The sequence below is a fragment of the Parasteatoda tepidariorum genome, chromosome 7, assembly GCF_043381705.1.
Source record: "Parasteatoda tepidariorum isolate YZ-2023 chromosome 7, CAS_Ptep_4.0, whole genome shotgun sequence".
NCBI lineage: Eukaryota > Metazoa > Arthropoda > Arachnida > Araneae > Theridiidae > Parasteatoda > Parasteatoda tepidariorum.
This window is the reverse complement of record NC_092210.1, coordinates 70,389,656-70,415,672: the sequence shown is the minus strand read 5'-3', so window position 1 is coordinate 70,415,672 and position 26,017 is coordinate 70,389,656. Positions and strand designations below refer to the sequence as shown.

Below are 26,017 nucleotides of genomic sequence, written 5' to 3'. Positions count from 1 at the left end.
ATTAAGTCTTTACTATAGCAGTTTCTTATTACGTATTGTTAATTACGTCTTTAACAGTGAGGAGCCTGTTTTTTTAAAAAAATGTTGATGCTCATTCAAACTAGAATTGTAAAATAAATAAAATTAAAATAACTTATTTCTGGTACAGACAAAGTTTATAAGAAAATATCGTTTAATAATTCAACACGTAAAATATTGCTGTCGTATTTTTTATGTATTATCATCATATTATAATCATATTATTAAAGACACTCCACTTTTAAAAATAAAAGCAACATATCTTTACTTTTTTTTTCAAATCTTTATTAAAATATACTAAAATTTTCACAAGTGATATTTTTATATCAATAATTTAAATCTTGTTGACAAAAACCATTCATTACAGCTGCGGGCTTAGCAGATTATTAAAGCATCCAAAATTTCTTTATATTTTTTAGAAGCAAACAAATATATGTGAGAAAATCGCCGAGGATCATTTTTAAAACATCTCTAATATTGTTTACGATAAAAACTAAAAAGCTGAATAAAAAGAGCGCAGCGAAAAAAACTAAAACTCAAAGCTAAAACTTCTTTTTGTTACTTGATTACTGCCTTATAGGAATTTATTAAAAATTTTTTTTATCGTTGAATAAAATGCAAATTAAATTTAAATATCATAAAGTTTTTAAGCACAATTTTTAGGGACTTCTACAAATTTTCCTACACGTATGTTAAATTAATTTGCATTTTTACAATAATAATCTCCATCAGACTGCGATGAGGTGGCAGATAAATTTGTAATTTTGATGATAGTGTTTCAGATTCTTTACTCAAATATTACTACCAGTATCTTAACTTTTAAATTTTAATGTAAAATTTAAATTGTATTCTATCAGTAATTGTATTTTATCAACATCGTATGTATTGTAAAGCATTTACGTTTATATCTTAATGATACCGTAATTACAAATATTACATAATATGCAATATTTCATCTTTTCACTATTTATAAAAAAATCAGAGGGAACGATTATTCCCCCCACACTGATTTTTATACACTGATTATTTTATGCGGAACTTTTATGCACGGAATTTTTTACCTCTTTCTTTCTTTTTTTTCTAGAGCATTTTTAAAAATAAGTTTAACTAACATATTTGAAAACAAAGTTCGGAACTCACTGCGTGCAGTAAAATGATTGGAAACTGTCCCCGTCAGACAGTGACCCCTGCTGGAAAAATCTGAGCTGTTAATACAGTTCCAAAGAACGATTCTATCAGAGCAAGTTCAGTTTTCTTTCGCGTTGTACATAAGATCCCTTTTCTCCTTTTAAGGTATTTACATAATTTGATGGAGTAAATATACTTGTTGAGATGCACGTTTGAGAACGTAATTTTGAAATTTTATATATGAGTCAATTAAAATTATCCCTTAAAATAATCAATTATCGAATTTTTCTTCTCTTTTTTTTGAATACTATAATTATTAAATTTAACAAAACTTAAAAATTGTGACTTAATAACGTAAGAAGAAAGTACTGTTGAAGATACAAGAGATAAATATGAGAAGTTTTTGAGGTATGTAATTTTTATTTATTTAAAGTGTATTACTCATTCAAATGTAATTATTTATTAAAATGCACTTTAAAATTATCAAATACCTTAATTATTATTGTAATTTAGATCGACATAAAAATTTTAAAAATTAATTATAGACTAGATTAAAAGCGTTAAGCTGAAAATATATTTGCTTTTTATTGTTTTAAAATTTATATTATATTTAATTATTTCCATTTATAACATCTTAAAAACTATTTTGTCTACACCAAAAATCTATTAGAAATGATAATTGTTATGACAAATAAAAATAGTTATCCCACGAAAAAGATAGTTTAAAAGTTTCAAATGATTTATTAATTTAATAAAGTTCCATGAAACTTTTGATTACTTTTGATATTCCTTATTTCCTTTTTTTAAGTCGAATATTTACTTTAATATTTATAGTTTTTATTTTATTTCATTTTCTAACTGGTGTTAAATACCCGTTAAATTGAAAAAAAAAATCAAAATCTTCTCTATTTAAGGGTACAAATCTTGTCAAAAGTGTAATTTATGTTATATCCAGTACTGCAGAGCTGACTCACTTTTGGGTTCAGGATTAACAATGTTCAACTCCGTAGCCTTGCAATTTTGAACCCAACACAGAAGATAAGAGAACTCCTGATCAAGCATTAGGACAAACTAGCTTTCGAGGAGATTGTTTGAGGAAACTAATCCACATTTTATGCTACATGCAACAAAAACCACGAAAACCTCTCATGGTTAGACCAGCGGCAAAGGAGTCCTAACCCATTATCCGTCTGCCAATGAGGATATTTTATGTCTGCGCTGTGGTTGGTGTAAGCCGGAGCAGAGTTTTTATTAAACAGCCACCGCTGGAATTCGAACCTGGCTCACCTCATTGAAGGGAGAACGCTTTAACCCCTGAATTATATTTTAAAAATATTATTTAAGAATAAGCTTTATTTTAATGATTTGCTTTATTTTAATAATACACTTTGTTTTAATAACACTTCAATGAGAAATTAGCTACAACATGCGCTCCAGAATGCATTCCAATCACAAGAAACAAAATTTTAATATTTAATTTTTATCAAAACTTTTTAAGCAGAAAAAGTATAAGTTATTCTTTGTAAGAGAGAGCTGGTAGCTCAGGGGATAGGGACCTCACCTTCAAATAAGGTAAGTCAGGTTCGAACCCAGCTGTGGCTGGTTGATACGATTTCTGCTCCTGATTCGCAGCAACGACGATACTAAAATATCCTCAGAGGTAGACAGATCCTGGGTTAAAATCACTTGCCGTCAGACTAACCATGAGAGGTTTTCGCTGTTTTCTTCTTCCTGTAACGCAAATGCTGGTTAGTTCCACCATGAAGTCCTCCACGAAGGCTAGTTTGTCCCAATGTTTTATTAAGGAATTCCCTTGTCTTCTGGTTTGGGTTTCAAATTACAAGGTTATGGAGTTGAACATATGTAGTCGTAAACTCAGAATTGTCTTGGCTGTTCTATGCTGTAAATTTGTATAACTTAAAAATTATTATGAATTATCAATTAATGAATTAGTTAAAGGATAGTAAATAGTAAGTTGGCTAATTAGTGAATCAGTGAATGAACCAACGAATAGTCAAATTAGTTATCCGGCAAAAACGTTCGTAAAGTTTATAAGTTTGTATTGCATACAAAATTAAAAATCTGAACATTTTTGCTAAGGCATGTAACAACTATGCTTTAATCATCATTATTAACAACTGATTCTTTTAAAATTATACTCTACGTTTAAAATAAGTTCATTTGAAAATATTAGTTATTGATATACACAGTGCGCAAAATAACAAAGTGAACACTTTGGATAATTTTTTATCTAATGATCGGGTTTTCTATGCATAATGGTTATAAGGTCTCACCTGAAATATGCTAAATAATTAGTTCAGACAATATTTTAAGTTACGAATTAAGATACAATAACGATTTTTCTCTGAAAATAAATCTCAAAACTTTTTTTGGCGGATTTGTATTTTTGATGGGAGGAAAGCAGCAGCAAGTCAATAATTAAGGCGGGAGAGCAATCAAATGTTTTAGCTTCTTGCCTTGCTTGGGATTCTTGTCTCCCTTCCATATGAAAATTTGTTTATTTTACTTTTTGTTTATTACGCAATACCTCGAAAACTTTTTAAGCGAATCGAAAATCTTTTGAAGCAATTATGAAATTTGTTTACAAAAAAAATTCCATAGAAAAAATTAACTTTAATAATTATTTACTATTTTTTATTGTTGTTGTTGACGTATGCCTGTTTGGGCAGAGGGGGTGCGATTGTTCGTGTTTTCTAGTGGCGCCATCTATGGCCAAGAATTCGACTTCTGTCTCACCATACGTCACACCCGTTTATAGGGTGGACCTAGAGCCCCTGAATTAGACAGGCCAACTTATCATCTATTTTTGGAGCAAAGAGCTAACATAAGCACAATACTAACATAACGTTAACTTGCGAACTTGTTTGCTCCAATATTGCTTGATAGGTCAGCTCTGATAGTATAGGAGCCTTAGGTGGATCTATTCATACATCCATTCATTCATCCACAGATCGTAATTTTGACCTGACTCAGAGAACGATCGATCTCCAATCCAGTAACCCCAGATGTATTGATTTGATATGGGAATATGGAGGAATTTTGCAACTCGACAGATTTAACGTGCATCAGTCACTTTACTACACGGAGAGTCTTCGGCCGGCGGGGTTCGAACCCACGAACTCTCGGACATGGGCCCATCACTCTACTGACCTGGCTATCTCGGCCACTATTTTTTATTATTTTATTTAATAATAGATAAAAAAAAGTACTCTATTGAAAAATAGTCAAATAAATTAAGTGCAGGCTCTTTGCTATTCAACTATTTTTCATTCATTATGCCAGGTAATTTTATTCATTATGTCCAGGTAAGCTTGAAGATCGAGGTGGACGATGTACATGGACTATGTTACTGTATTATTATTTATAACGCTAACTGTAACCATGTGTTTAGTCATTAGAATTACGCTTTTAAAACGTGTATCTATAAAACTAAATAATTTAAAATAAACTGGTTTTGAAATGAAAAAAATAATTTAGATACTAAAAAGGAAAATTAATGTGGAAAAGGTATTTACTTGTTAATATCACCATAGGGTAATTAACTCCAATGATGTTTAAGCAATTTTGGTAATAGATTATTTGGTAGCATGGTAATCAGTGCTGTTTTAAAAAGCACCAGATAAACTAATATAGTTTTCTTTTTATAATTTCTGAACGTAAAAGAAAGTTTAATTAAAAGGTTCTTTAGGGATACCATAAAAAGTCGCTATATTGCCGCTATTTTACCAATGATGCTTAAATTTGCTTATAGGTACTACCTGTAGTATAATAATTCGTTCTGTTATAATAGGTAACAAATAAATTAAAATGGGTACCAAGGTATCTGCTATAATAAATGTGGTAATAGTTTTTGCGGCCCCTCGAAAGGGATAAGTGCAGGAGAAAATTGTTGATTGTGGTAAATGTTAACTATCATGACGAGTATTCAGATAGTATTTAATAAATCACTATTTCATATATTCCTCAAGAAATACTTTAATATGCATGACGCAACGGAATCTAAATTAATGTAGATAAATTCGTCTTCCTGTTTTTTTCCTTTGTTTTTCTTTCGCAGTCTGGATCTCTTACATTTACGAGGAACATACACTTTATCAACGACCCGCTGAAAACTTGAATGATTCAACATTGGTATAAACTGCTTTAACAGACTTTCTTACGTCTTTCAAATATGACACATTATTTTGTCAAGCCTAAAAGCATTCCTGCCAGGGCTCGAAGAAAGTCAGAAATTTTACCCGTCCCCGAGGACGGCTTGTCCAACAATGTACCCGTCCTCCTTTGAAACTAACCCGTATTTTCTAAATAAATAAAAATATAATTTTCTCTTATTTATTACAAACATTTATATAAATTGCACAATGAATTAGTAGTTACTAGGATTACAAATACTAGGATTACATTATACAGTAATAAAAGAAATACTAGGTTACTAATAGTAAAACCTAGTATTTCTATTATGAAATAATTTATTTCTTTGATGAAATAATTTAAATAACAAAGGTTAAGTTATCTGTCAATTATCATGTCAATTTATCCGATGGTACTGCGTTTTTTAAATGAATCAAATATGACGTTTGCCAGTTCCACAATCAAGCCAATGATTTACAGAGGTTTCTGCACAGAAATCTGAAAGAGGTTTTCCATTTAGGTAGATGTTCATAAATGCGTTTAACGCTTCTTGTTTAAGACCAGTAAGTAATGTGTTTTTTTGTAAGTTCATTGCTGAAAAGCCCCTTTCAACCGCTGCAGTACTCCCAGACAGAGAAAACATCAATTCCACCATGCGCAGTATGTTGCTGTATTTCGAGATTAGAGGGTCATTTTAGAAGTGAGGCGCTAGACTCTTGTAAGATAACAAAAATTGAAAATGTATCACGAATATTAATGGGAAAATGGCCGTCCGCGCGGACGTCGGGTTCGAGATATTTGTTGTCCGCAGGGAATTTTTGACAGCCGAGGGCGGGCGGACGGTTGGTTTTTCGAGCCCTGATTCCTGCGATAAACTTGAGTTAAGTTGAAGACGAACGGAAAAGTTTCTTTTAGTTGACAAAAAGTCATCCACTACTTAGTCAAAAATACAGTCATATGGAAATTATGCAGCGTAAACAATAAAGTTAGCCATACGAATCAATGAAAATTTGTAACTATTAAAATAATAGTGAAAAAATAAATTTTTAATCATTCACTGAATATATGTGTTGGCACTCCCATTCTAGCCACATCACCATTTTAGATTGCCCTACAGAACCCTATCGAAACATTAAAACAGAAAATTTTTCAGAATAATCCCCACTTACTTAGTTACATGCTGAAATGTATAGTGAGCCAAAATAGTAAATAAGTAAATAAAACGAACCACCTTGAGTAACATTTGATCTAATGCTCAGATCTTTACGTTCTAGGACTTAATATTAATTTTTCAAGGTGATAACTAAAATATACTGATTAATTAGCGCAGACGATATTTTAAGTTACGAAATCCCATACATAAAACATACTTTTTCTGATTGAACATACCTTTTTTCGACGGATTTGGATTTCTAATCCTCAAAATATAGGGGATAGTTACAATTAGGAAATATGGTCCCCATAGTTTGGTCAGGAGAGCAATCCTAAGTTTGGACCGCTTAATGTTAATTTTACTTTTTGCGTATTTTGCCATAACTCGGGAACTTTTTAAGTGAATTGAAAAATTTTTGCACTTCATAATAAAATTGATTTTCCTCAAGATAATTCTTTCCAAAAAAATAAATTTCAATAAATATTAATAACTTTTTAAAATTTTTTATTTTATAATAGTTGAAAAAATGTTTAATTGTGAGGTATACAACTTTTTAAATCATTTTGAAGTGCGTAATTTCACATGGAAAAAAAACGAGTCAAGTGGTTTAATGTATGTATGAGTAATGATCCTGAGGAATTGAATTCTAACTATACAACTTTCTTAAAATTCGATTCCTCAGGAACTATTCTACCGACTTCGTTCAAATTTTGTATTGTTGCACACTTCCCAACGATATATATATATGGGTGATTCTCACGAAACATGACAACTCACTGTCCCTTGCTCCAAGATCTAATACTATAATACTAAAAGAACTTTTTTTTTTATAAAAAAATTAATAAATAGCATTGCAAAGGTTTGTTTACTTAAAAAATTCATTTGAATATCAAAATGTCATTTTCCTGGCATGTCCCAAACAATATTTCCAATAATAACTAGCTTCAAAACTTCCCATACATTTCACAAAATCTATTTTTTTTTATCTTATCCTATGTAAGCATTTCTAGAATATACGCAGAGGGTATTGTTTACTAAAACTTCGTTTAAAATAATTTTTTCTGTCAATAATTTGTTTGTCCCATGAAAATCTGTCATTTTCCTGGCTACTTTTATTTAGTGATTTATAACCAAAATAGATAGCGCCAGGAATATCTTATATTAATAGATTGATTAGATACCCTCCTATCTGAACATGTCTTGTTGCATGAATAAAGAACCAATTTTCTGGCTCAAAATCTATTTCAAAAAATTTTCTTAAGGTGAGTAGTTTTAAATGCTGTCATTTTCCTGCCTTCTTGAAATCATTAATTACAAAAACTACATAGATTTATCTGAGATATTTTAAGAAATACTGTCGTTTTCTGCAGAACATGAACGTCTTCGGCCAAAATATTAAATTAAAGTAAAGTTATATACTATAAAATGGCGAATTTTTCATTATCCTGGCTGTCATTTTCCTGGCTTATGAATGCCAGGACATTGAAGTGTTATCAGAAATTCTTTTTAACCACTAATACTGTAAAGAGGGAAAGCAAATTTTAACCTAATATGAAGTTTATGTGTCATTGTAATATGCTTAGATGTAATCAAAGTTATTTATTTATTTAATGATTAATTTTTTTATACAATTTTATTCTGTACATATCAGCAACAAAATTTTTTTTTCTTTCTACAGTGGATAAAAAGAATTAATTTAAGCAATTTATGATCCATCTAACATAAAGGCTTAAGTTGAGTTACTTACTATTAACTTAAAATGACTGTTTTTTAAACTTCTAAGGTCATTTTCCTGGCATTCAAGATTTGGTGAATTTCTATTTTATTTCTTTTCTCGAGCAAATGTCAATAAACTACACTGCTGTCTATGAGATATTAATAAGTGTAGCTAAAGAAGTATACAAAAAAATTTTTAGATGACTTTGAAGACTTTAAATTTGAAGAAATGTTTTGGTCCTAATTGTGTGAATCACCCGATACCCAATATCGATTAATTCCAACTGAAATGATCAAAAAAATCTGTGTTTACTCATTTCATGGTCATCAATATTTTTAATCTTAAAAGTAAAGAAAAGTCTGCTTTATTTTGAGAAGTCAAAAATTCTCTAAGTTTTGGGACTTTATTTAGAATAGCAAAATATTTAACAATCTAAATTGATATTAAATTCTAAGAAAATTTAACAAGTATTTACGAAAAGTTTCGCCCATTACATATAAATAAATTAACAAATAATAATACTAAAAACTTAAGGAGTTTTTCCTTGAGTAACGGGAAATTAATTTGTGTAGTATTTGAGAAAAATGCTTCACTGATTAATTTTAAAATAATGGAAAGTTAAGAAAATAATTAAGTCTATAGTAATAACTTAAAATAATCTTTCAATTTAATGATTGATGAGGTTTTTCTAATAATGTTCCTGAGAATGGATCATAGGCATAATTGTAATTAAAATAACTGTCAGACATTATTTAATAGTTTTATTAAATGTATGTGCCTTTTTGGAAATGTGAATAGCAAAGTATACTAATGCGCAATAAATAATCCTCATTAATTAAAACGTAACATAATGTACTACCTCTCAAACGTCGTAATAAAGGCCCATAACAAAGTAACTTAGGAATATTGCTTTTTGACCTTTGTGAGAGAGCTTTAACGGAAATTATTTGGTAAATCCTTTTACGAAGATGCTGCCTTTAAAGCTTTTAAGCTTCGGAATTGTATTCGAAAATTCCATATAATAATTGCCGCTATGTATTGAAGGAAATGAGCTATACAATATATTGCTTTCTGTATGGTCCTTTATTTGTTGCTGCCATTATCTTTTGATCTTGTCACTAGAAATACAAAAATAAATAGAAAGAAAGAATTATTTCTGCATCGTTTATTGCAATTTGTATTTCTCATAGTAAATATGTAGTAGTGAAAAACGTTTTAAACAATCATAAAATTTTCTGAATAAATGCAAGCATCTATATTTCAAAAAATAATTATATATGGAAGTTTAAATATGTTATTTTTTAAGACGGTCAGGAAAATATTTTTTTGGAAGTTATGAAGGATACATGCGTTCGACTGCCTTTGTTTCACGTAATAGGCAGACAAAAAATGTTGATAAATGATAGTGTTGAATCCAAATTAATTAACCAAATTGATATTAACCAAAATAATTAAGTTTGAATATCGAAAACTTTATTCAAACTTTGTATAAAGGTATCTGCATTTCAGTTTATCTTTAGCATTTTTCGTTGAAAATCTTGAAAAAGTTCAACATAAACAAATCCTTTCTCAGTGTCTAAGCGTTTAATAAAATTAATTTGCTTAGTCACTGAGGAAGGTTCTTGTTTATAGAACTGAAACTATAGTATATCCATTTATGTACTTCAATTTGTGCTTTATCTATGTTGTTTATTGCTTTATTCTAAAAATGGTTGTTGTCTAGTTTTTCTTGGAAAAGAAACTTCAATGTGTTTTCATCTTGGACATCTTTATCTGTTAATCCTGAACTGCTCAGTACAAAATTTCGCAGACATATTTGAATGCAGTTCAGACACATTCAGTGTAAATTCTTTTGATGACTGAATAGACATTGAACAGCCAATCGAGATCAATATTAAAATTTGAACTGCTCAGTACAAAATTTCGCAGACATATTTGAATGCAGTTCAGACACATTCTGTGTAAGTTCTTTTGATGACTGAATAGACATTGAACAGCCAATCGAGATCAATATTAAAATTTGAACTGCTCAGTACAAAATTTCGCAGACATATTTGAATGCAGTTCAGACACATTCAGTGTAAATTCTTTTGATGACTGAATAGACATTGAACAGCCAATCGAGATCAATATTAAAATTTTCGGATTGGTACAATGGTGTTTGATGGAGATTGTAAGCTGCATAATACACCCGTTTCGGATTCACAAGTTCACACATAAAATATGATTTGAAAGCTCGGCGTTTTTTCAATTTAACATGAATAGTGAATGAATCCTTTATATTGCGTGGAAGACAGTCTGCGGTTTTGTTATTCGGTACGTTGACAATGGATCCCTTTATTCCTATCTGGTGATCAACACCCAGTTCTCATATTTGCATGAAAGGGGTTCGGAGAGTCACCGTTCGCTCTTCGGTAGGGTTCTATTATCTCAACCACTTTGGTACCTTTGTGAGGGACAGGCTTCATACTTGCGTTTGCGAATGGAATCCTTTCGTTTTTCGGTTTGTGTGTAACGCTTAAGGTATTCCCGTCTACGTTCTTTGACTTTTTCAGCCTCGGTAAGTTTCGGCCTTGGTATCGTTTAGGTATCGTTTTCTTCTTGCTCCAACTCTAACTTTTGGGATCGTGTCAATTAGTTTGGGCCCTCTTTATTTGTGATATTCACCAGAATTAGTATCGAAAACGATCCAGTTTGAACTGTAGGTTAGTATTTTTGATTCTTAATTAAAACAATAAAAGCAAAAATATCGTTCGAATGATGAAATTCTCTTTTATTCACAACTCAAGAAGTATTTATGGGATCTCTCTGGTCCCATATCTCAAAAATAAAATCACCAACTTAATGCATAGCAAAATTAATAGCAAAAAAAAGAAGAATTCTGAAAAAATTATCAGACAGCAGCGGGAGCCATAGCAACGCACGCGCACAGTTTACTATTATTCTTGATTATTGCAGTTGAAAAGAGAGGACACCATGAAATCCAAACCAAGGATAATAATGAAATTGAAATAAAATATATTTAAAAAGTGAATCATATTAGCACATATTTAGACGAATGAGTTGCTTGTAAAGATATAAAAAAAATTAATTTAATAAGGAAACCTTGAAGTGTTTAGAGAGTTAAAAATAATATTCCAATGAATAATAATTTTCAATCTAATGTTTAAAATTTCTTTGTAAAAAAATACACGGATCTAAAACTGTAAAGAATAAATTTCAAAGAAAAATATAATTAAAAATAAGCTTAATAGGATTATTGAAGGACTAAAGGAATTGACCAAGCCAATGAGTATTAACCTAACTAAGTGAAAGAGTATTTACGCTAAATATTATATTCAGTCTTTACTTTTATATAACACTAGCTGCATCTGGTGACCTCCTGCGATCCGCCTTTTTAAATAAGAATATTTTCAAGCATTTCGAAATTTCAAATCGTTCAATCAAAAATCAAGACATTATGCCAGTATTAACTGATATAACGCAAGTGAGAGTGAATTTCAATTTTGCTACTTACATGTTCGAACTTGTAGTTCTTATCGTTTTGAGTAAATTTTTGGAAATGATGAAAATTGCTGCAGTGGTGAATTTGCTATTAAAATGAGTAGTAGAACATGCACAGGCATTTGAAACAAATGTGCTAAGTAGTTCTTAGGTGTCTTTGATGGATAATAAAGCATGTAAACAAGTTTGTTAAAATGAAACTTAGTAGCTTTTGTTAACAATCGTTGTGTTAGCAGTTAAAACGTTCTATTGCAGGCCAATGAATTTATATTATAAGTTTCATAACTAGTCTGATATTAAATTTAGATAATGTAAGCACCAAGAAAGAATATGTTCCGCTCAAAAAATACAGATTCGTTGCTATATCGCGCTATATCGGGTAATGAAACAATAAAGTAGATTAAGTGGTAGCAAGATGCATATTACAGTATACAAAATATATGCTTTCTCTTGACAATAACATATTTTCTATTAAAATAAAGGGTGCTTGCGTATTAACGCCACCGCAGCTACTGATTTGGCGGTTTCTAAGTTCCGCCAATCTACACCTAAAATTTTTGCAACAAATCATGAAATATAACACTTTATTTAAAATCAAAACACTTTATTTAAAATCAAAGTAGTCACTCGGATTTCGGTGGAAAAAGGGTCGATATAGAATCATACTGTCTATATAGAATCAAACTGCCTTAATGTTAAATGGTCTTAAATTACATTTCCAAAACGTACATTTACCAAATTAAAATTTCATGTCATGGGAATTGGTACATTTCCGTTTTTTTGGTAAAATATTTCGCTCTTGAAAAAATAAAATTGCATCTTGTTCTGTGTTTTGGCAAAGCCCAAAGACGCATTTTCGTAGCACTGAAAAATGGCGTTAAAAATCAGAAAACAAGAAGGTAATAATGAATCCAAAAAATAACTGTTTGTGAACAACAGGATTGCTCTTTATTGGAGTATTAGCGAAATTTCTGCTGCGGTAGCGTTAGTACGTAAGTACAAAATAAAGTTATTGTAAAATTTTAAAACTAAAATGGTTGCTAAAATAAGAAAATGTAGCGTTGATTTTATCTTTATAGATGACTTTTCAATGATAGAAATGATAAAATCTCTGAGAGTAGTATTAAAAACCAATAAAACAGAATTAAATGACTAATCTTCTACAGCGATCTATTTTTTCTGAATGATTACAATCGCAGCAGTAAAAAATTAGCGAGTCAGCAAAATTTTTTTAATTAAAAAATAAAAGACTGAAAGAATAAAATATTTTATTTAAAATGAAATACATTTATTTAAAAGATAGTCGGAATATAAAACATCAAATGTTGCTTCAGGTTTATCTTTATATTACTGCCCTCTAGTTTAAGAAGTTATCAAAAATTAAAACCAAACTATTCGCATTTTCTCAAAGACAATATAAAATCTGCATTTTTCATTCACTCTCCCATTCATTCGCTCATATACACCCCCGCAACGACTCTTGATTTGAATTTGCATTTTGTGANATATATATATATATAAGGTCAAATACTTATTGAATTATTTCATAACTTCAGAATAGAATTGGGTACTGATTCGGTGATTTGAATCAGTTGATTTTATCGAAAATATTTAAATTATTATGAATAATTGTTTCTTAAATCTCAGTTAGTTTTGTTTCTCAGTCATAAGCATGTCATATACAATGTCATATACAGTTAGGCATTTCTTGTAAAACCTAAGAGATTCTTACGCATTCATTATTAAGGACTTAAAATTCCTCAATGGTAGAATGCAACGAATTAAAAAAAATAATAAAAAGTAAAAAAATAACACATTTCTTTCTGTAGTTTCTTGAAATTTTTTACTGTTAAAAGTCTTTATAGCAGTTAGCAACATATAGAATATAATTTTTCGAAATTTTTTTTTCGTATCTACATTAGGTAGTTAAATGAAAAATAGTGATTCATATCAATTTTCAGAGTCATACGAATCACTGATTCAAATTGAATGATTCGAAACTTTGATCCGAATCGCATAATTAACACGAGTGACTTGAATCACTTGATACGAATCATTGATCTGAATCGTTGATATGAATCACTTGAATCGAATATTGACCCAAATAACATGGTTCAAATCATTGATATGAATTGCATGATTGGAATCACTTAATTGTCATCGTAGATCAGAACCAATTGATATGAATATTGTTCTAAATCGCATGATTCGAATCAGTAATCTGAATGACATGATTCGCATCAGTGATCCAAATTGCATGATTCAAATCAGTGATCTAACTTCATAAGATTCAGTTATTTAAATCACTTACTTTGAATCAATGATTTGGGAAACTTAATTTGAATAATTGATCCAAAACATGATTCGAATAACTGATCTGAATCACATTACTTGAATCACTGATATGAATCACTTGATTCGAATAATGACCCAAACAGCATGATTTGGAACAGTAATACGAGTCACATAATTTGAATCAGTGATCCAAATTGCATGATTCGAGTCAGTAATATGAATCATTTCGTAAGAATAAGTTATTCGAATCTCTTGATTTGAATCAGTGATTTGTGTCACTTTATTCGAATCATTGATACAAAGCATGATTCGTATCAGTGATCTGAATCTCTTGATTCGAAGAGTGATCCAAGTCACATGATTCATTATGATTTGAATCACTTGATTCAAGTCACTGTTCTGAATCACTTAATTCGCATCATTAATCCAAATAATTTGATTCGAATCAGTATTTGAGTTTAATAACTATTCGAATAATTTTATTTGGATCAATATTCGAATCACGTGCTTCAAATCTCTGGTTCGAATAATTTGATTAGGAATACTGATTCAAATAATGTGATGCAAATTACTCATTCGAATCATGCGATTTAGATCAATATTCAAATCAAGTGGTACAGATCAGTTATTCAAATCAAGTGATACAAATCATGATATCCGCATCAATGATTTGAATCATGTTACTTGGGTCAATATTCGATTCAAGTGATTCATATCGGTGATTCAAATCTAGTTATTTAAAGCATTGATTCGAATCAAGGGATTTGGATCAATGTTTCGCATCGAAAGATTCAAATCAGAGACGCTAATCAAATGATTCTAATCATGTGATTTGGATCGCTTTTCGAATTAAATTATTCAAATCACTGACTAAAATCAAATGATTCAAATAACTGATTCTTATCAAGTGATTCACATCACGGAATCGAATCATTCGATTCGGATCACTATTCGAATCAAGTGATTCTGATCAATAATTGCAAATCAAATGCTTCAGAAAAAATCAAAATTGCAAAAAATTCGAAAAGAATTTATCTTCCTATCGTTATTTTTATAACTAATGTCGATGAAAAAATTAAATAAATCATTAAATTTAAATTAAATAGATATGGTTATATCTTGCGTATATTTATATGCATATTACATCTTGCATATAATGCGTTTAACTATGGTAAATTTTAAGAAACTTCAAAAGAAATGTTTCATTTTATTTATTTATTTCTTATCTGAATTCATCGAATTCTTTAATTGGAAAATCATAAGTCCTTAAAAATGAATGCGTGAGAATCTCTTAGGTTTTGCAAGAAATTTTTAACTGTATATGACACAGCATCGCTGTGAAACAAACCCAACTGAAATTTACGAAACCTAACTGAAACCTAACTAATTCATCATTATAATTTAAATCTATTTCGATAATAGCGACTGATTTGAATCGATTCGAATCAATAAGTGATTTGAATCACCAAGGTGAACTGATTCTGTAGATTCGAATCACTTGGATGATTCGTTCCGTTCAGCTCTACAGAAATGTTTAGATTATGCGATTTCTCATACATATCAATGAAGTTTTAAGATTTTAGAGACCAAGCTTTTATTTCTAAGCTTTAGAGGCACCGGCAATAAATTGAGATCGAAAAAGAATGTTTTTGAACACTCTATGCCGAAAACATAGCAGTAAGCTTGTAATTTTAACAGATTTTGTAACTAGAGTGGTAACATCAATTATGCTAATTAATTACCGAGGACATTATTTAAAGTTACTAAATCAGACACAGAACGTACTTTCTCTTAACGAACATAGTCCCGCAGTGGGCTGATTGATAAGACACGGTTCCCAGCAGATCTCCGAAGTCAAGCATCACTGGCTGCGGTTAGTGTGCGGGTGGGTGACCACTTGGATTAGTCTGCGTAGGGAGAGTGAGTGTGCGGTATTGGTCCTCGTTAAACTATTCTACCGTAAAGTGCTCGACTTCGCGTGCAGGTCGTTCTGCTACCGAAGCGGTGGTGCCATCCCCTCTGCAGAGGATCTAAATTGTGATGGCATGTCTTCGGATCATCCTCAGGGATGTTTCCCAGACCGTCGTCAATAGCCCATTGTGCAGCTCTAGTGCGACGTAAATTAACTACAACAACAACAACTTAACAAACATATTTTTCTTTGACGGATTTGGATTTCTGACCCAAAGTATAAGGGATAACGGCAATCTAGGAAATATGGTTCCAATATTTTGGATTCTTTAATGATACTTTTACTTTTTGCGTATTTCGCTGTCCACTGAGATTCAGAATTGTGAATCAAATTTTTGCCCGCATTTATAAAATTCGTTTAACCAGAGATAATTCTAAGCAAATTTTTTTAAATAATTATTCGTATTCATTATTATTTTATTTAATATTAGTTGAAAAATTTTCGAATTGCAAGCTATAAAAATTTATAGAAAAATATGCCAAACAATTACTGATAAATGGGATTTTAAAGAAGTCGTTTAAAATTCAATTTCTCGAAGACTGTTCGAGCGATTTCGCTCAAATTTTCTATTTTGACTTATAAAATTAAATTATTTAGAATGATGGAAAAATTTGTCTAATTCTAGTTAAAATTGTTTTCGTTACAATTCGAAATTTTTTCGATCATTATTAAATAAAATAATAAAAAAATAATAAATATTCATCAAAAGTTATTTTTTTGTTGGGCATTATCTTTGAATAAACGAATTTTAGAATTACGTACAAAATTTTCTTAATTCGCTTAAAAAGTTCTCGAGCTATAGCGAAATACTCAAAAAGTAAAATTGACATTAAGGGTTCCAAACTTTGGATTCCTTAGTTTCCAACTAAGTCATCCAAACTAGAGTTTCAAACTATAGACCATATTTCCCAGTTTGCGGCTATTTCGAGAGTCAGAAATCTTAAACCGTCAAAAAAAAGTGCATTTTGCTAGAATTTTTTTTGCATGAAATTATCTTTAAATAAACAAATTTATAATTGTAAGGAAACATTTTCGATTCTTTTAAGAAAATATCGAGACATGGCGAAATACGTAGAAAGTAAAATTGTTCAAAATTTGTACTACTCAACTGAGTAAACTATTGGAACCATATTTCCCCCAAAAAGGACATTTTGAGGGTTATAAATCTAAATCCGTCAAAAAAGGTATTTTTATTCAGAAAAAGTACGTTTTATGCATGATTTCGTATTTTAGAATATCGTCTGCTCTGACTAATTAGCATATTTAATTATCCACTGTATCCACTGGATAATGTGGATATCCGCAGGAACCATCAAGATAGAGTTAAAGAACATGAAGATCCGATCTTTAGATCAAGTTAATCAGGGTGATTCGTTTTTTCTTTCGCACTGTACATTAAAAATACAGTTAATTTTTAAACTACTTTCTAATTTTAATTTATATTCTTTAAACTTAAATAAATACACTTGAATCAGAGTTAGTCATTCGACTAAATAGACTACGAATTAAGAAAAAAAACTATGCTTTTAGATTTCCTTTATTTATTTTAAACTAATTAGCGTAGCGTAAAAAAGTATCTTTATATTTCTATTAAAAATGAGAAATATGGTAATAATTAGTTTTCAATCTCTAGGCAGATGTTAAAAGTGTGCAATAATACACATAACGTGTTCACAGGCAGCGATAATAATAATAAGCCTCATTGCAAGATAAATACAGATTTTTTTTAATTGTTAAAAGCACGCTGAAACAAAATTCTTTTTCTTCTTTTACATGTTTTCCCCGCTTAATTTACGTTTTAAATCTATTTTTCATATGACAGTTTTCCTTCGTTTTTCACCCTGACCGTAATCGGATTAAAACTATCAAGTTAAATTCCAGTTTTTGCAATACAGTTTTGCTTTGTTTTTCACCCTGACCGTAATCGGATTAAAACTATCAAGTTAAATTCCAGTTTTTGTCACCCTGACCGTAATCGGATTAAAACTATCAAGTTAAATTCCAGTTTTTGCAATGCAGTTTTACTTACCGTTAGATAATTTTATCTTTTTTCAAATCAGTTTACGAATATTTTTAATACTTACTCTTATTTTTCAGAAATAGCTTTATTGTTTTGAACATCGTATAAATGAAATTGCGATTCGATTTCATTGTTGAATATATGCACTACCGTATTATTATCTGTCTTTAGATATAATTTTTCAGTAAGTAAAATTGCCGGACATTTTTATATGATACTGGCAATGCAAATTCTGCTCTCGACTCGTTGACCTAGTTATTTTTTTTTAAATAAAAATAACAGTACTTCTCTGCTTAAGAAACAGGCCATCATTTTAAATAACAGAATTTTTCTGTGAAATAAACTTTCTTATACCGTCACACCAGCTGACAGTTTCTTTTCTGAATAAATTTAATAGATTTTTAACCAGAGTGATTTTGCCCTCTCTGTTAAGATTTTTGATTTATTGATGAAGTTTTGCTACGCGACATGAAGTGATTTGTTCTAATTTTTAATATTTATGAATATATGTATTGGTTTTACAGTGGGATATTTAAAGTTATTTAATAAGAATAGCTTCTTTTTTTGCAGCTATTCTTCACATGAATCTTCAAAATTTGGTGGTCTAAAACTAAACTGCCAATGCATAAAAGAAATATGATTTTTGGAGAATATTTGAAAAAATTATAATTATCATGATGTAACAAACGGATAAAGCTTCCTTGAGAAGAGTTTCTGCTTCTAGAAACTAATTCTTATGAGTCTAGATTGTTATTCATCTGTTTCAAGATGGCTGGTTCAAATCTAGAAATTATAATCAGCAGTTCAGACCTTAGCTCACTGGAATTTTTTGATAATAGTTCAAACTGTAGTTTGAACTGCAGTTCAAACGGAACAGGGATTGACCCTGAACTGCCTTACTATCTGACATTCAATGAAGATTCTATTCGAGAAGTCATACTGTACAGCATAATGCTGGTACTCGGTGCTACTGGTAATCTGCCAGTTTTCATAACTCTAATTCGAAATCGGCATAGAAAGTCAAGAGTTAACCTGATGATAATGAATCTTTCAATTGCTGATTTGATTGTAACATTTGTCATGATACCTTTGGAGATTGCATGGCGTATCACGGTTGCCTGGGTAGCGGGTAACGCAGTCTGCAAGATAATGCTCTTCGTGAGAGCTTTTGGACCTTATCTGTCTTCAATGATTTTGGTGTGCATTAGCTTAGATAGGTATTTTGCTATCTTACATCCCCTGAAAGTGAATGGTGCTCAAAAAAGGGGGAGGATTATGATAGCAACGGCGTGGACTATAAGCTCTCTCTGCAGCATTCCGCAGGTAAATTTTAATGTTCTATGTTATTTATGTTGTCGACACGCAACATCGTTATATATAAATAACACTGGGTAACAAATTTTTTTTCTCGTTTCTGTTGAATAAAATTTATGAACGGATTTAGAATATTTATACGTCCCTGATTTCAAATTTGCATTCGGTTTCTTTCCTCAAGCTACAGATTTTCTTTTAAATGTCATTTTTAATCTACTTTCTGTCGAATTTTACAAGTTTAAAAATGTTATTTATAACAGGGATCGTATAAATATCGTGCCAAACTTCTAAAATATAAGGCTGAAATTGCTTAGGAACTCGTGCCCAAAAATGTCTTCGTACTCCACAAGGCGCGCTTCCTTATTATGAACTGCTTCTTTGTGGCCATCTAAACAGGCCACAATAGGAAAACCCGTGGCATGGGTTTTTATGCAATTTTAATTCTAATCTGTGTTTTAACTTTCCCAGAAGTGTTTCGCTGCCCCTTTTTTCATATAACGTTTTTAAACCTGTATATATTGAAAAAAAATTAAGCTAAAAATATAATTTAAAAAAAAAAACAGAGTCTTTGAAGAAAAACTCTTCTCAGATTTGAAATTCTCACACCCGGATTAGGTAAGATTAAGTATTTGTATAAATGTTACAAAAAATTTGCTCCCCAGTGTTTTCCATTAAAAAAATTGTGAAGGGTTATTCAGAATAATCATTTTATTAATGCAACTTTTTACAGCATAACATGACACTTCTGATTTTAATAATTTACATGCTAACGGTATCCGTAATTATAGCCTATATTCATTTCAAATTAAGGCAACTGTATGCAATACTACTACATTTTATACTACTAGATAAGCCGACCAGTCTGTGTAGGGGGCAGGGAACTGTCCTTGCATCAGAAAGGTTCTGGGTTCGAATCCCGGGCAAGGCTTCTTTCCCTCTATCTGTGTTCTATGTCCTTTCTCCTTTGTGTGTGAATGTGTGAATGTGACCCGCCCTATAAACGGGTTGTGGTAGTGTGACGTGGGCGACGCTGTTCCACCGTTGTGGCTTCGCCACAGGTGCCCACTGGGTAACGAAAAGAGAATTAGCAGTTCTGACACTTTCTGTGGCCAATGGACAATAGGTCCAAGTGCCCGCCATTAAAAAAAAAAGAAGAAAAATACTACTAGATAACGTTGCGAGTAAGTAATCTTATTTTTAATTATGTGCTGTAATACTGAAGGTTGTTGTGCTTGAGCTCAGTAATTAAAATTTTTAAATTTTCTTTATTTTATAATTTTTGTTATAGAATTTGTAATTTTAGTCATAGAAATAAACAGAGTGCTGAAATTTATATTTCGATATCTAAAAGGAATGAAACAGTGAAAGGCAGATCACAAAAATTTGAACAAAAAGCTAATGTTACAGCTTCGAAGGCGATATTTAGTAAGAATATAGATATTTAAATTAAGAGTGAATGCAACTATTTATAATTACACAGGTGATCAGTTAATAGGTATGGAATACCTTTAATAATCAGTACAATAAATCAAAACACAGAAGCTGGTAAGAGTGGCGAAAAATATTATTTATGTAGTATTTTATTTGGTTATTAATTTCCTGAGAGCTGCATTTTATTATAAATAATCATGCTTTCATCAAGAAATGCCAGGCATCAAAATAAAGATATGGTATAGAGAAAATATATGTAATATTATTTAACGATAATTATCTGACTTATTGCAGAATAATGCTCTTTTTAAAAAAAAAAACAGCGGAGAAAACTATAAATAGAGATGGTTGTTTTTTGCTTGGAACAGAAAGATTTTACTATTACCCAATGGCATAATTTCTATTATTTTTATTTCGAAACCAAACATCAGCAAAAGTTGGCATATAAAAATAATTAAATTTATTAGTTATTTTGATGAAAGAATATTGCCTGTCTTTGAAGACACTATCTTTGTGTGACACTAAATCTGATTTCAATTGTAATTGATAAGTATAAAATTAGTGTGAAAAGTATCCGAAGTTCTTCATAATTATTATCCTTACTCATAAAATCAAAGGCTTTTATAATTTCAAAAAATTTCTAGTAGCTAAAGGGATAAAATCAGATACATATAAAAAGTAAATTTCAAAAGATGTCTGCGGCCTCCTTTGAAATCCCTTTATTTCGTTGATTTTTAAAAAATATAGTAAAAAATTTTAGAACTGCACTTATAATAACGAGACTCCAATTTTTTCTGCATTAAACTCATATTTATTTTCTAAGAATTTACATAAAAGATGTTTGAACTTAACATAAAAGATATTTGACTCACCGTAAAAGATATTTAAAAAATTAAGAACAAGAACACTTTAAAAAAAACTTTTTAAACAGAAAAAAAAAATTCTTTGAACTAAGGGTAAAATTTTATTTCATTCTTCCCTGATGAAAAACACTTCAAAAACTTTTTCAAACCTTCCAATTAATCACCATAATAAAAAATATTATGATGAAATAAAAAATTTTTCAATTGAAATAACCTTAGTTAAAATTTGAAATTTGAAAATAAATTTTGTAAGATTAAATTTCCATATTTCAGTTTTCTTTTAATTTGTAATAATGATCAATTATTTATTTTTGATTTCTATAATTTTGCTTAATGCTAATGCGTATGTGTTTTAGTTTTTACTTTTTAAATTTCACTCTCAGCAAAATTTATTCAGCGTTAATTCATAATATAAGTATATTTGACCATAATGGTACAACATTATTGGATTGTCAAATTGAACGATACTATCGGGTGATGCAAGGGTTGCCGAACTGTGGTATTTGATCCAAACATAACGTATTGGACATTAAAAACGATCCTTCAAGCAGTTCGATTACAATGTTGGAATTTTTATTCTAAAATTATTGTAAAATAACCGCAGCAGTCTCTCTATCCGATTAACCGTAAAGTTTACGGCAAAGAACATTTTTTACTTTTACGGTTTTGGAACTATTTACAACTAGAATGGTTTATAAATCATGATTACAAAACTATACGATTTTTTAACCATTTACAACTAGCATGGTTTCAAAATTATGTGGGGGAAAAAATAAACTGGAAATAGGAGGTATGCTCTTCATTAGGAAATGGGCATCGGGGTGAACAGTACTCAAATTGAGGCGTACAGGACACTGGAAACTCCTCACGTGTTGAGGGAAATAGAGGAAATATTGTGGTGTCAACGACCGGACTCGAACTCCGGTTCTGTCGGTTATGAGACTGACAGATTAACCCTCTCGTCTACAATATGTAAGCAATCAAATTCATATGTGCAATATCTAAGTGACTTCTCTAGGTAGGCTTAGTTGGTGCGTTGAAGTTCTGATTGTTTAACTGTATAAGGTGAAAGTTAACAAACGGTTTATCTTATTGTTACCATCTTATTTATGGTTATTCAACTGTTTCTTTGATTATTGTAGAATAGTAATTAAATAAATTGTTATTTAGCCATTTTTCGGCGAGATTTCTAGAGTGTACCACGGGAAGCTAGTATTTCTCTTTAGATCTCATGAATTTTCATTCCAGATAATTGGTTAACCCTTTCCGACGTAGTAAGACCACTTATTGCAAAAATTGTATAAATGCCATATGTAAAACTATTTGTTTCAAAAGTGGTTTCTTATAGAAAGCGATGATGAACACTTTTCTGTTGCAAGTAGTTAAGTCAGAGTATAAAGGCAATAATTCTGTTTCTTTGCTAAACATGAAAGCTAACTTTTCTTCTAAATCAAATTCTACAATTATTTTTATACCTTAATGTATGGATGATGTCACCAAATCTAGTGAAATAAACTTTCCGTTATAAATTTACAAGGTGTTTTCTTATTAAATTGATATTGCATTGCTTATCGTTATTTCATATAATATTAATAGTTTGTCCCGCATATTAATTAATTATTTTTTTTTTACTGAGAGCAAGTTTTGAATTTTAAATATATTGTTTTTTTATTTTCCTTATTTTCTAGGAAATAATATATGTTTTTATTTCATTAAATAAAATTTAATTTGCTGGAATATTGAATTTTATAAAAAAGCATATGTGATTGAAGTTATTTAATATTGCTTTATCAGATACTTTGTTATACGAAGATGATTATTGAAAGCTTTTTTAATTCCTTTATTCTATAAATATTGCATTGTTTATTATGTAATACCTACAAAATTGCAAAATTTGAAAGTTTCGATTTCATGAAAAAGCTATTATAAAGATTTTATTTCTGATACATTTTGGCTTCAACTTTCTTTATTAATTTACTTTTGCAAGTTAATATGAATTTAAGGGATTGCTCTTTAAGCTCTTTATTTTTTTAAAGCTCTGGTTGCTCGTTTTTCTGCTTAAGCCTTTGCTCCTCAGAGGTTTAAAATAGAGCTATTTCAGTAACCTCTTTTTCAGATCTTAACATTTTTGATACTTAATATTTAACAAGAATTTATACCAAGCTCACTAGCTATAATTAATCAAAGTGAGATGTGGTTGGGTCGTGTCTTCCCCCGCCCCATTATTTCCTTACTTCTATCGTTTAATTTTTTAGAAATGCAAATAGACATACAAAAAAAATATCATCTTTCCTCGGTTATGCAAGAGATGGAGTTTTGTCAGAAAGATTATTATTTCTTTTCCATCTAATACGTTCAAAGAAGTTTTCACGTGTAACAGTTTTGAAGAAAAAGAGCTTTATGAAAGAAATAGGAATTTGTCTAAGCGTATACGTATCAAGATAGTTCACAAACACTCTTTTTACAGCAGAAAATTATATATTTAAAAATTTATGTAAAAAATAAAGAGCTTTCAAAATTATTAAGTACTGCAATTATACTTCAAATACTTCACCTCCTTCAGAAATTATAAAAGCGAAACAATTCAACATATTTCGAGTGCTCAAAAATAGGAGCCCAATCTACAGACTCACCAGACAAGAAAAAAGAAAACATGTTTACAAATAAATTGAATTAGTTCCATCTTTTTGGATAACTCTGTATTTAATTTCTATAAAATAGATTTAAAAAAATAGCTTAGAGGATGTAAGCATGAAAACCATTTCTGATTTCACTGTATTCTCCTTAAGAGAATAAAAATGTAGAAAAATCAGATTGACTCCCTGTTTGTAGAACAGCAACTCAGCTCCGATTCTTAAAAAAATCACTGTAGTTGCGAGAGATTAAAAAAAAGGATATGCTTAAACGCTAAAATTTGACCAAACGCAAATTACTACGTTTGGAACCGGTATGAAATCCCCTTAAATGTAAACGGCATTTAGGAAAATATTATTTTTCAAATTTCTTAAAGCTGAAGTATATATCTTCTCTCAAATTACTCTATTCATTATCCTCCTAGAATGTTCCATATACTAGAATGATCTATATGTTATACTCCTAAAATGTTCTATATATTAGAATGCTCTATATGTAATGCTCTTAGAATGCTCTACGTGTTATCCTTTTAGAATGTTCTATATTTTGGAATGCACTATATGTTATCCTTATAGAATACTCTATATCTTAGAACGCTCTATATGTTACACTCTTAGGATATTCTAAATCTTAGAATGGTCTATATACTATACTTTTAGAATGCTCTATAACTCAGAATGTTCTATATGTTATACTCTTAGAATGTTCCATATTTTAGAATGATCTATATTTAATTCTCTTAGAATGTTCTATATCTTAGAATGATCTATATATTATTTTTTTAGAATGTTCTATATATTATAATATTCTATATGTTATCATTTTAGAATGTTCTATAGCATAGAATGCTTTATATATTATACTAGTGGGCTGCGCCCCCTGATCGCTACCGCTCATCAACCCCCGAAAATTGCTAAGCAATCTTATATGGTTTGCTTCGCAAACCAAGCTCGTTTCGCTCGCTACTAACTTAGGTACATTGCAACTTCACAAAATTCTAAGAATTCAAAACAATCATTCAAATCCATATAAAAACTTTTTTTTCAAAAATGATTTGAATTCAAATAAATGACATGTAATTCGTTAAACCTATGAGAAATATGCTATAGTATAATTCGTGATGTAAATCAAAATTCGTCAAATAAATTCGTGAAAAAAAGCGCTTTCGACAAAATACTAGAATAGAGATCTATCAACAAAACTACTCACTTCTGCCTAGCTTAATAATATAAAATTGCCGCAGCTGATGCTCTCTGGTTATTTCAATTTCCGTTTTTAAAAGCGCTATATGTTGAGTCACCTCACCTAGATTTGGCATGTGCCATTTTTAGTGGCAATCATTGGTCGATTCGCCGTGTAAGAGAAATAGTAACGTAAACAAAACAAAGCAAACGTTGCCACCTGCGGAAAAGAAATACAGCGAAAATTTGGGAGCCACGTAAGAGAATTATATATATTATATTCTTAGAAAATGTTTTATATCTTAGAATGCTCTATATGTTAAACTCTTAGAATGTTCGATATCTGAGAATGCTCTATTTGTTAAACTTTTAGAATGCTCTATATCTTAGAATACTCTATATATTATACTCTTAGAAAATCATATATCTTAGAATATTCTATATCTTAAAATGTTCTTTATATTATACTCTTAGAATGTTCTATATCTTAAAATGTTCTTTATATTATACTCTTAGAATGTTCTATATCTTAGAATTCTCTCTAAATACTGTGCGTGCTGTCTAACTAAGGTTTTCATCCAAGCATTTCTGTGCCATATAGGCCAGACAATTATTTAAGAGGATGCTTCACCGTG

At 30.1% G+C, this 26,017-nt stretch overlaps 1 protein-coding gene across 2 annotated transcripts in view; it reads left to right on the top strand.

Annotated features, from left to right (window-relative positions):
* Positions 1-1,255: 1,255 nt before the first annotated feature.
* The window catches only part of LOC107438908 (adipokinetic hormone/corazonin-related peptide receptor variant I-like), a 49,244-nt gene continuing 24,482 nt past the window's right edge, over positions 1,256-26,017 (top strand). For both annotated transcript variants that reach the window (XM_043044419.2, XM_043044418.2), the window contains exons 1-2: positions 1,256-1,554; positions 18,530-19,282. In XM_043044419.2, coding sequence (XP_042900353.1) covers positions 18,728-19,282 — 555 coding nt within the window. In that variant the 5' untranslated portion in view covers positions 1,256-1,554; positions 18,530-18,727. The remainder of the gene's footprint in view (positions 1,555-18,529; positions 19,283-26,017) is intronic.